The 10576-nt window shown below is 45.9% G+C and overlaps 1 protein-coding gene and 1 long non-coding RNA gene across 2 annotated transcripts; both read left to right on the forward strand.

Annotated features, from left to right (window-relative positions):
* The first annotated feature begins 4126 nt into the window (after window positions 1–4126).
* On the forward strand, window positions 4127–6389 carry LOC114431089 (uncharacterized). Its single transcript, XR_003670043.1, has 3 exons — window positions 4127–4164; window positions 4659–4737; window positions 6278–6389. It is a non-coding gene; the product is annotated as an uncharacterized LOC114431089 (long non-coding RNA).
* A 6-nt stretch (window positions 6390–6395) lies between these two features.
* Window positions 6396–7599, forward strand: LOC114431085 (mitochondrial ubiquitin ligase activator of nfkb 1-A-like). Its single transcript, XM_028398749.1, has 4 exons — window positions 6396–6434; window positions 6725–6812; window positions 6893–7230; window positions 7345–7599. Exons 1-4 carry the CDS (start codon window positions 6396–6398, stop codon window positions 7564–7566), a joined length of 687 nt encoding a protein of 228 aa, XP_028254550.1. The 3' UTR covers window positions 7567–7599.
* Window positions 7600–10576: the final 2977 nt, after the last annotated feature.

A 10576-nucleotide genomic window follows, 5' to 3' on the forward strand; every position in this document is an offset into this window, starting at 1 on the left:
GTGTATGAATGGTGCTAATAAATAAAGCTTGCCTTGCCTCCAATTGTACTGTAAATATCTGGCCATGATGTTCTGTGTCAGTAAAGTATCTCTCTTAATGAGGATAAGATAAGATAAGATAAGATAAAACTTTATTAATCCCGAAGGAAATTCTTGTGCCAGAGGTATCAAGTTACATTAAATGCAGTTAAGTACAGAGTATAAGAGTATAAGTGTCACTATAATCCAAAATAAGAGTACAGTACGCAGTATGAGCACAATATATGATACATGGATACAATATGGAGATGTAAGGTGCTAAGTAAACATAAATATAGACCAGTGGAGGGAATGACAGTGATGCCTGACATGATTATCTAGCGCTTCCCTACAGAAAGGGGAGGAGTTATACAGTCTGATGGCCACTGGCAGGAAGGACCTCCTGTGGCGTTCTGTGCTGCTCCTCGGTAGTCTCAGTCTACCGCTGAATGTGCTCCTGTAGGACAGCAGTGTGTCGTGCAGGGGGTGAGACGTGTTGTTACGAATACTGAGGAGTTTCCTCAGTATCCTCCTCTCCGTCACCTCCACCACAGACTCCAGCTCCACTCCAGCACCGAGCCAGCCTTCCTAATGAGCTTGTTGAGTCTGTTGGTGTCGGCCGCCTTCATCCTGCTGCCCCAGCACACTACAGCGTAGAAGATGACGCTGGAGACCACCGAGTGGTAAAACATCTGCAGCATGGTCTGGCAGACGTTAAAGGACCTGAGTCTCCTCAGTAGATACAGGCGACTCTGTCCCTTCCTGTATATTGCCTCTGCGTTTGTGGACCAGTCCAGTTTGTGGTCAATGTGGACACCCAGGTATTTGTAGCTGTCCACAATGTCCACGTTGGTACCCTTGATGCTGACCGGGTTGGGAGTGTCTGGTGCTTCCTGAAGTCCACCACCAGCTCTCTTGTCTTTGTGACATTCAGCTGCAGGTGGTTCTGTCCGCACCACTCCACAAAGCTGTCCACCACACTCATATACTCCGCCTCCCGACCTCTGCTGGTACAGCCCACAATGGCAGAGTCATCCGAGAACTTCTGCAGGTGGCAGGACTGTGAGCAGTGTCTGAAGTCCGATGTATAGAGTGTGAACAGGAATGGAGACAGTACCGTGCCCTGGGGTGCCCCGTGCTGCTCACTATCGTGTCCGAGACGGTGTTCCTCAGCCTCACAAATTGTGGTCGACCTGTAAGATAGTTAGTGATCCAGGTGACCAGTGGGGTCTCTACCTGCATGTCCAGGAGCTTCCTATTCAAAAGGGCAGGCTGCACGGTGTTAAACGCACTGGAAAAATCAAAGAACATGATTCTAACAGTGTTACCTGCCTCCTCCAAGTAGGTGTGTGCTCTGTGCAGCAGGTAGATGATGGCGTCCTCCACTCCAATACGGGGCTGGTAAGCAAACTGCAGGGGGTCCAGCGATGGTTCCACAACAGCACGCAGGTGTTTCAGGACCAGCCTCTCCAGAGACTTCATCACATGTGAAGTCAGAGCAACTGGTCTGTAGTCGCTGTGTGTGCTCGGATGTTTGGTCTTGGGCACAGGAACAAGGCATGTTGTCTTCCACAGGGCAGGGACAGTCATCAGGCTCAGACTCAGGGAGAAGATGTGCTGGAAGACCCCACACAGCTGTGTGGCACAGTCCCTGAGTACTCTGGGGCTGAGTCCGTCCGGTCCTGCAGCTTTTCCCGGTCGTAGGCGACTGAACTCCCTCCTCACATCTTCTGTGGTGATGGTAACTGTGGACACAGAAGAGCAGAGAGAGAGATCTGATGGGGGAGGGTGGGGGGTTGTTAATGGGAGGTGGGGTAAGGGGGGCAGGGTGATGTTATTGATGGGGAGGTGAAACTGGTTAGTGTGGTTAGGGGGAGGGGGAGGAGGAGGAGGTACATTGTTGTTATCGACAGGTGTTAATGGTGCATCACAGGGGGGGGGGGGGGGGGGTGGTCAGGGAGTGGACTATCAAACCTGTTGAAAAACAGGTTCAGCTGGTTGGCCTCCTGCAGATCTCCATCCATCAGCTGGTCGGAGATCCTATTGTGGCCGGTGATGGTTCGCATACCACTCCATACCTCCCTCAAGTTGTTCCGGGCAAGTTGGCTCTCCAGCTTCCTCCTGTAGCTCTCCTTGCCCTCTCCAATTCTCCCTCACCTCTGCCTGGGCCCTCCTCATCTCCTCTCTGTCTCCACTCAAGAAGGCTGTCTTCTTTCTGTTGAGTGATGCCTTGATGTCCTTTGTCACCCATGGTTTATTGTTTGGAAAGCAGCGTATTGACCTGGGGGATTAGAGAATGTACAAAAATTAACATATTCTGTGATACAGTCTGTGAGTGTGTCTATCCTCACCGTGGGTGTCACAGAACACATCCCAGTCAGTCACCTCAAAACATCCCTGCAGGGTCTCCAGGGCTTCCGGTGTCCACCTCCGTACAGTTTTGGTGGTCACCGGCTGCCGCTGTACTGCTGGTATATACTGGGGTTTGAGGTGGACTAGGCTATGGTCTGATCTGCCCAAGGGAGGGAGAGCTATGGAGCTGTATGCCTCTTTAACATTAGCATACAGTAAATCTAGAGTTTATTTTCTCTTGTTTTACAGTCCACAAACTGCTTGAAAGTGGGCAGAGTTGATTTCAGATTAACATGGTTAAAATCGCCAGAAATCGCTATGAAGGCATTAGGGTGCTGGGTCTGAAGCCCGCGGTCACAGAGCTGATGACGTCAGTAGCCCGCGACGCCTCAGCCGAGGGAGCATGTAAACAACGAGTACAATGGCGTGAGAGAACTCTCTGGGCAAATAATACGGACGTAGACTCACCGCTAGCAGTTCAATGTCCGGGCTGCACACACGCTCCTTTACCGTAACGTGTCCCGGGCTGCACCACCGGTTGTTCACGTAGAGCGCCAGTCCCCCTCCTTTCTTCCTGCCGCCTCGGTGCAGTTCCTGTCCGCCCGTACCAACTGAAAGCCGGCTAAACTCACGGTAGAGTCCGGTATGTTTGCGTGCAGCCACGTCTCTGTAAAGCACATTACAGACGCCTCACGAAACACACACTCGCTTTTGTGCGAGATGTTAACTCTTCCATCTTACCCAGTGATCTAACATTACCCATGACGATAGAAGGAAGATACGGCTTGTATCTTCTTTTCCTCAGCTGCTTCTTTTGCCCCCTCTGCTTCCGCGTTGTTTCCTTCTTAGTTCTTTGGGGATTTCGTGTCGCTGGCCATACATCCCGCTGTGCTGGAGACTCATCAGCTGATCCCTGGTGTAAACAATGGAGCCCTGGCGTGTTTCCGTCACGGCCGAGACGCGGCATGATAAAAGTGCTCCAAAAGCGACGAAGACCACGAAGAAAGTCCGAAAAAGACGCATTATTGCAGTGCCTGACCGCTTATACTTCGATTTAGTACGAAGTAGAGTGTGTAGAGTAGGAATAAATTACGAAAAACAACTTAATACACCCGCGGTGTGCGGAGCTTCTCTGGCTGGCTGCTACCGCGAGGCCGCGCCGGAAGCTATGTTTCACTTGTTACCGTTTGCTACTCCATCATTTAAAAAGAGAAATTCCACCTTCTAACTGTTTACAGGCAGTCTGAAAAGAACAGAACACAATATAGGGGGATGCTCTAAAACCAAGAATCCAACCAACTCATTAAACGTATAAAATGATGAAGATAACACATCGCTTTTGGTTATCCTAACTCCCCTGGATACCTCCACACAATAACATATTTTCTGGGTTTCAGAAAACATGATCAATGGTCTTACCCAGAAACCTAGATAAAAGTTTACACTATGCTGATAGAGCCTTTTAACAGCAAGCAATGCTGCCCTGGAGACGCTCTCCCCTGTGTTGCCGACAACAGTCTGGATCAGGACAGGAACGGCTAACAGCATCATATATACTGTAGGAGCCATAGATGGTGGCAGTGCAGCTGTTTTGTTATAAAAAGGCAGCTTTATTTATATAATTTATTTAGAAACAGATGCTCACTGCATTCTATGACGTGGTTATTTAAGAGTCCCAGCTGCTCATCTAAAGCGTCATGTTACCATGGAGACAGAGAGCGGTTCAAAGGTACGTGTCACTCAGCTTTTTGTTGTGTAGTTGTTCAGTAGTTACAGGACAGAAGCAGACATATAGTGAGTACTTTGTTGTGACTTTATGGTGTGGTTTTGTGCTTGTGTTGACATTTTTTTACATTTGATCGAGTGCTTCTTTGACTGTTGTGGTCTTCGACTGTAGAGGGCGCTAGCCGCTGGTAGGACCTTTGTTGCTTGTAACAAACTTAAATCAACAAATTGCTCTCTGTGTTTTATCTTGTATCTATTGGGAGGGATGCCTAAGATAAAAACATGTAAGTTCTAGTTCAATGTTGATTTGTAGGATTTCCTGCATTATTTCTACAATTTCTGTCCAAAATTCTTTCATCTTGGTGCAAACTGCAACAATTCTCTGCCCTGCATTTAACACACACGTCTAAAACATTTGTATTGAATTTACTTAATCTTGCAGGAGTCAAACTCTCATCAACCATTTATATTTAGACATACAACGTATTAATAATACTGAATTCAGTTTTAGTTCATAAATGCATATTGACTGTTGGTAATTCGTTGTATGTGTTTGTTTTCAGTTTCACACTTTCCAATAAACCTGTTGAGACGAGCGGACTGTCGTCAGAGTCTTAGAAGGAAGACTGGAGCAGACATATAGTGAGTAATTTGTTGTTTGTCGTATGGTTGTCATGGTGATGGGGAATATTTGCGTCACGTGGTGTAGGTGGTGACAACCGGATTCTATTAAAGGGGCACTCACTCACCGTCACAGGTGTTAGGAGGAGAGAAGAAGCTGGGTGGCCACAGTTTTTGTTGACCGCAGCGTGTCGTAACATAACGCAGCACATCATACCGTAACCATAGCGCACACCTTTGCACGTTCATCACCGGGTTATTCTTTTGGTTTATGTTTTCATCTCCCCAATGCAGCGTTTTATCCCATGTCCATGTACTATATCAAACCTCATCAAGAGGCAGAAGGCCTCATTTCACATTAGGCTACAGCGCCTCATACAGAGAGGCAGGGCCCATCTCTCCTCTCATCTGGGACTTTGGAGCTTTGAGGAAGCCGCTATATATACTGCTGCTGTTTAGCTATGTGCAGCTCCTTGTCTTCCGCTGACAGACACAGACAGTGGCATTCTGCTAAAAACAGGTATATGAGCCACAGAGCTGTACGAACCCCTGGAAGATCCATACATTCATATATTATAATATATGGTGCTAGAGCAGGCTGTCCTACTGATGAAGTCCAAAACAGGCATTAAATGGCACCAAAACATCCCCAGAAGCTGGCATGTGAGCCACAGATCGCCACATGCCACTAACACAGTCAGACATGGCACTTTGAGATCGCCACATGCCACTTCATCAAGCGAGGCAGGCCAAATGCCACTTTGGGGTAGACCGACAGGATACGGATTCTCATTTAACTGGACTTTTAACACAGACAGTGTGTCAAGTAACAACAAGTGTGGCCAAGTTTACAAGTTATTGTTAAAGTGAGTTTAGTTTAGGGCTGATTGTTAAGGAAATAACATGTAACCACTCAGTAATAGTTAGGGCCCGAGCACCGAATGGTGCAAGAGCCCTATTGAAACCTTAGGGATTACTACCCAACAGGAAGTCCGCCATTTTGACTTTTGTGGCCATTTTTTGCCTATTTGTCACCCTGCTACAAAACTTTTCACGCCTCGCATACTTCATCCAATTGGGCTGAAATTCACTGTGTCCACTCAGGACACCATGGAAAGCAGACGCATTCCAAAACTCTTACAAAAGAGTTACGGTGTGGCGGGGGCGTGGCCTCAAAGTTGACCATTTGCCAATACAAAGAAACACAGTATTTTCTGCCATACCTCCAACATACTTCATGCAATGTGGACAAAATCTTACAGTACTGCTATGGACCCGAGTCTGAACAGATATATGCTAATATGATGACACGGTCATAGCGCCACCTCCCAGCAGGAAATTTCTCTTTTAAACATGTTTTTGTTCTACGTCTCTGGAAATGAGAGGAGAGAAGAGCATAGGACAGGAAACTGCAATGGCCCTGCGGGTCGCAAGGTGCGCGAGGGCCCGCAATGCTGCTTGCAGCTTTAATTTCCACCTGCTGTTGGTTCGGAGTTGAGTACATGGCTAAGATGCAGGAAGATGCATCTCACAGTCTCTTACATGTTTTATGTTTGTGCAGGATTGCTCTTAGGACCGTGACAGGGCATCCAGAGGAAATGGCGAAATTCTGTCTCGGTTTTTCACTGACAGAGGCACTGTGTCTTGGGGCCGGCTTGGCTGTTTCAGGCCTTTGCTATATGTATAGAAAGAAGAAGAAGACAGCAGATGAGCTTGATGTGAGTAAGAATGTATTTCATTAACATTATATAGCAGTAGTCTGCAAAGTGAATTGCGGTTCTGACTGCTAATACTTACAGAGGGACTGTTGCATTCAGTGCATGCTGACAGCTCACTAGTCTCTGACAAAGAAGTACACCATGCAAAAATGCTTGAGAAAAGCTCTCCTACTTGTTTAACTAAAATCCTTTGCAGCCCTTTAACATGTTGTTGGTGATGGTCATGCAGTGTAATGTGCAAGTTTGTAAAACCTCCATGTGCCATCTGACTATGTGTGTGTCATATTCAGAATGCCTCCCACATCAACATAGATGGAAACCTTAAAGACACTTTGGAGGTTACACCAGGAGCACGTCTGCAGTATGCTGTTGTTGAAGGTAACCAGAACTGGATCAATACAAACAAGTGATGATTATGTATTTCCACTTCATACTGTATGTTTGTGTATATATTGTAGGTGTTGTGGAGCCTGTAGGCGAGCCACTGAGGAGTCAGTGTCATGAAGACATTGTTGGTGTGGTGCACAAAGTGGAAGTCACAGAGCCCAGGCTGGGATTGAGCAGCCTTTACTCTGCTCTTTTCAAGAGTCATCAACAAGTGACATCGGTGCCCTTCGTATTAAGGGGTTCGGATGGGACTGCAGTCCAAGTCCATTGTCCACTGAAGGCCTCTGGACTGAACATGGAGATGTTGTACAAGAGGTTTCTCCAGGTCAGCCATGGATTCAGTGTTCTTGGATGGTATTTCAGCGGGGTGAAGTCCTACAGTCGACTGGAGACCGAGGAAATGCTTAGAGTCAGTTACCAATGCTCGTTATTTTAATAGTTAATTCACAACAAAATGTCTGTTGCTTATCACTAATAATTTACATAGTAACAATACATTATGAAAATATGCACCTTTTTTCAGGTGGGCACACGTGTTACTGGTGTAGGCCAGCTGACGCTGGACCCAGATGGCACCCTGAATCTTAGACCCCCTTCTGATGGATCTAAGTACTTTCTGAGCATGGCAGACTATGACACTTTACGAAAACAATACAGCGCTGCGACCAAAGCGTGGAAGCGTTTTGCTGTTATATTTGCTTTAGCCGGTGCAGCGGCACTCTACCTACATGGAAAGCTTCGCTGACAGCGTGACAACGAAAGGAGGGAATCCTGTTGAAGATGGGGAAAATAATCAGGAGAACATCTGTCATCTGCCTCTCTCAGCCATGTAACCGTATACTGTGGAACTGTGGACATGCTGCTGCTACACCTGCTACCAAGCTCTGTCACAACATTTGATGTTATGATTTTATTCTTTTTATGATTTTAATTTCCTTCTTAATTGAGTGTTTTAAAATGTTTTATTCTGTGATTTTATCTTATGTAAAGCACTCTGAATTGCCTTGTGTATGAATGGTGCTATATAAATAAAGCTTGCCTTGCCTCCAATTGTACTGTAAATATCTGGCCATGATGTTCTGTGTCAGTAAAGTATCTCTCTTAATGAGGATGTTTCACTTGTTACCGTTTGCTACTCCATTCATTTAAAAAGAGAAATTCCACCTTCTAACTGTTTACAGGCAGTCTGAAAAGAACAGAACACAATATAGGGGGATGCTCTAAAACCAAGAATCCAACCAACTCATTAAACGTATAAAATGATGAAGATAACACATCGCTTTTGGTTATCCTAACTCCCCTGGATACCTCCACACAATAACATATTTTCTGGGTTTCAGAAAACATGATCAATGGTCTTACCCAGAAACCTAGATAAAAGTTTACACTATGCTGATAGAGCCTTTTAACAGCAAGCAATGCTGCATTTCACACTATACTGGATCTTTAAATGTGGTGAAATACCTATCCTGGCATTCCAAGAGGCAAAGCTGAAGTGGGGAACAACAGTAAATTTAGTATAAAGTACAGCAGCATGGAGTGACAAGGAGTATGGTCGAGCTTCTGATGGGGAAAACCTGGCAAAGATGCTCTAGATAGACAGGGACAGTACTAGCTCTGTAAAGTTCCTGGTAAACCCAGAACAATCTCCATTCATCACTGGTATTAATGTAATCACTCTTGTTGCCAGGAGGTGGACACAAGTGTTGTTTTGACAGGCATTCATCATATTCTTTGTGCCTGACGGTAATACATTGAATGTTTAAGCATCATATCATGAAAGAAAATGGTCATCCACCTCTGAATCAGGGAGGGAGCTCTGTGTCACAGTGACATGAGATGATCTTACAGCATATGTGGTCATAGACCCTGTGTACCTGCCTGTGCCTCCACATCAAATGGCAGCTGATAAGATCAGAGTTCAGGCCATTTTTTTCATATAGTTACAAACGCTTGGTGGCAGCAGCACCTGGTGTCTGAAAAGACCTCTAGTGAGTCATCAAGTGTACTATTTCTGTCATCTCTAACCAGCAATGAGTCAACATTGACAACACATAGATGAAAAGGGAAAAACAAGTGTGTGTGTGGAGGTGAAGGAGGCAGTACAAGGTGAAGAGTGTGACATCAAGCCTGGTTTAGGGTGAAAAAAAGGAGCAGGTGGATGACACAGGATCCCATTAATTACCCTGTGCAGGCATTTGGCATGCCTCGCTTGCTGAAGTAGTATGTACCGATCTCAAAGTGCCATGTCTGGCTGTTTTGGTGCCATGTCTGACTGTTTTAGTGGTATGTGGCGATCTGTGGCTCACGTGCCTCTGTTTTTAAGCAACATGCCATTTTGCTGGAGGCTGTTTTGATGGCATTTAGTGCCCGTTTTGGACTTTATCGCTTAGACAATCTGCTGAAGCACTATATGTACCACTCACATGGCGTTTGGACCGATGTGTCAGCGCTGGGTGTTTTAGTGGTATGTGCCGCTTCGTTGCTCCGCCACAGTTATGGGATGTTTTGGTGCCATTTAATGGCCGTTTTGGAGTTCATCAGTTTGACAGTCTGCTCTAGCACGTTGTATGTTGCCCACCTGTGGCTACCCCAAGTGGGCACTTACCAAAGCCACAAAAACAAGAAGGAACATCTCCATTCCATATGTGTCAGGAGTATCAGAGAAACTCCGCAGGATCTTCAATAACCATGACATCCCGGTCCATTTCAAACCCATGACAACTCCCAGGGAGAAACACAGCATGTGATATATGCAGTCCAGTGCAGTGAGGAATGCTCTGATCTGTACATTGGAGAAACTAAACAACCACTCCACAGAAGAATGGCTCAGCACAGGAGAGCCACCTCCTCAGGACAAGACTCAGCTGTTCACCTCCACCTCAGAGACAGAGGACACTCCTTTGAGGACAAAGGGCTGTCAACCAGTCCACCTCCGGCAGTTTCATAGTCGTTAGACACACCTGGCCCAGTCAGCCAGATCATCACAGGTAAGTATGGAAACATTTAGTGCTATTGTTTTTTAAGTTTCACCCAGACCCACCCACTGAGGTCTGCAACCACATATAAACCATGTTTCCCACCAACAGTTAGAACTGATGAAGCTGCTTGGAGGAGCAGCGAAACGTCTTCAAGAAAATTTGAGAAACAAATCGATTCTGTGGTTAGGGCTAGCTTTTTTCAGCTTCGCCTCCTCGCCTAAGTCAAGCCCTTCCTGAGTCAGAGAGATCAGGAGAAACCATTTATGCTTTTGTTAGCTCCCGTCCTGACTATTGTAACGCACTCTATGTTGGAGTTAACCAAGCGTCGGATCACTTACAGCTAGTACAGAACGCTGCTGCCTGCATGCTCACAGTCATAAGCATGATCACGTCACACCTGTCCTCTACTCTTTCCACTGGCTCCCTGTGAAGTTCAGAATCGATTTGAAACTTCTGCTGTTTTTAATGTTTTGGCACTTGTGTGTCTGAGATTTTAAACATTCACCAACTGACCAGGGCCTTTTGCGGTGTCAGGTCCTAAAGTGTGGAATAGCCTTCCCTTTGAGCTATGCACAGACCTGCCACTGTTTAAGGCCAAACTTGAGACCCAGCTGTTGAGAGAGGCTTTTAAGACATCGCCGTGTCTTATGGTATTCTTTTATCGTTTTTATTGTTTTTATTATTTCTCTCGTTCTAATTTTTTTTTATTTTGTTTCATGTATAAAGAGCTTTGGGCAATCTCCAGTTGTAGTAAGGCGCTTTATAAATAAAGGT

The sequence above is a fragment of the Parambassis ranga genome, unplaced genomic scaffold (assembly GCF_900634625.1).
Source record: "Parambassis ranga unplaced genomic scaffold, fParRan2.1 scaffold_37_arrow_ctg1, whole genome shotgun sequence".
NCBI classification, from domain to species: Eukaryota; Metazoa; Chordata; class Actinopteri; family Ambassidae; genus Parambassis; species Parambassis ranga.

Coding starts and splice junctions, on each gene's coding strand:
- LOC114431085 (XM_028398749.1), top strand. CDS start 6,396: ATGTATAGAAAGAAGAAGAAGACAGCAGATGAGCTTGAT. Junction 6,435..6,724: donor AGACAGCAGATGAGCTTGAT/GTGAGTAAGAAT, acceptor TGTCATATTCAG/AATGCCTCCCACATCAACAT. Junction 6,813..6,892: donor GCAGTATGCTGTTGTTGAAG/GTAACCAGAACT, acceptor TATATATTGTAG/GTGTTGTGGAGCCTGTAGGC.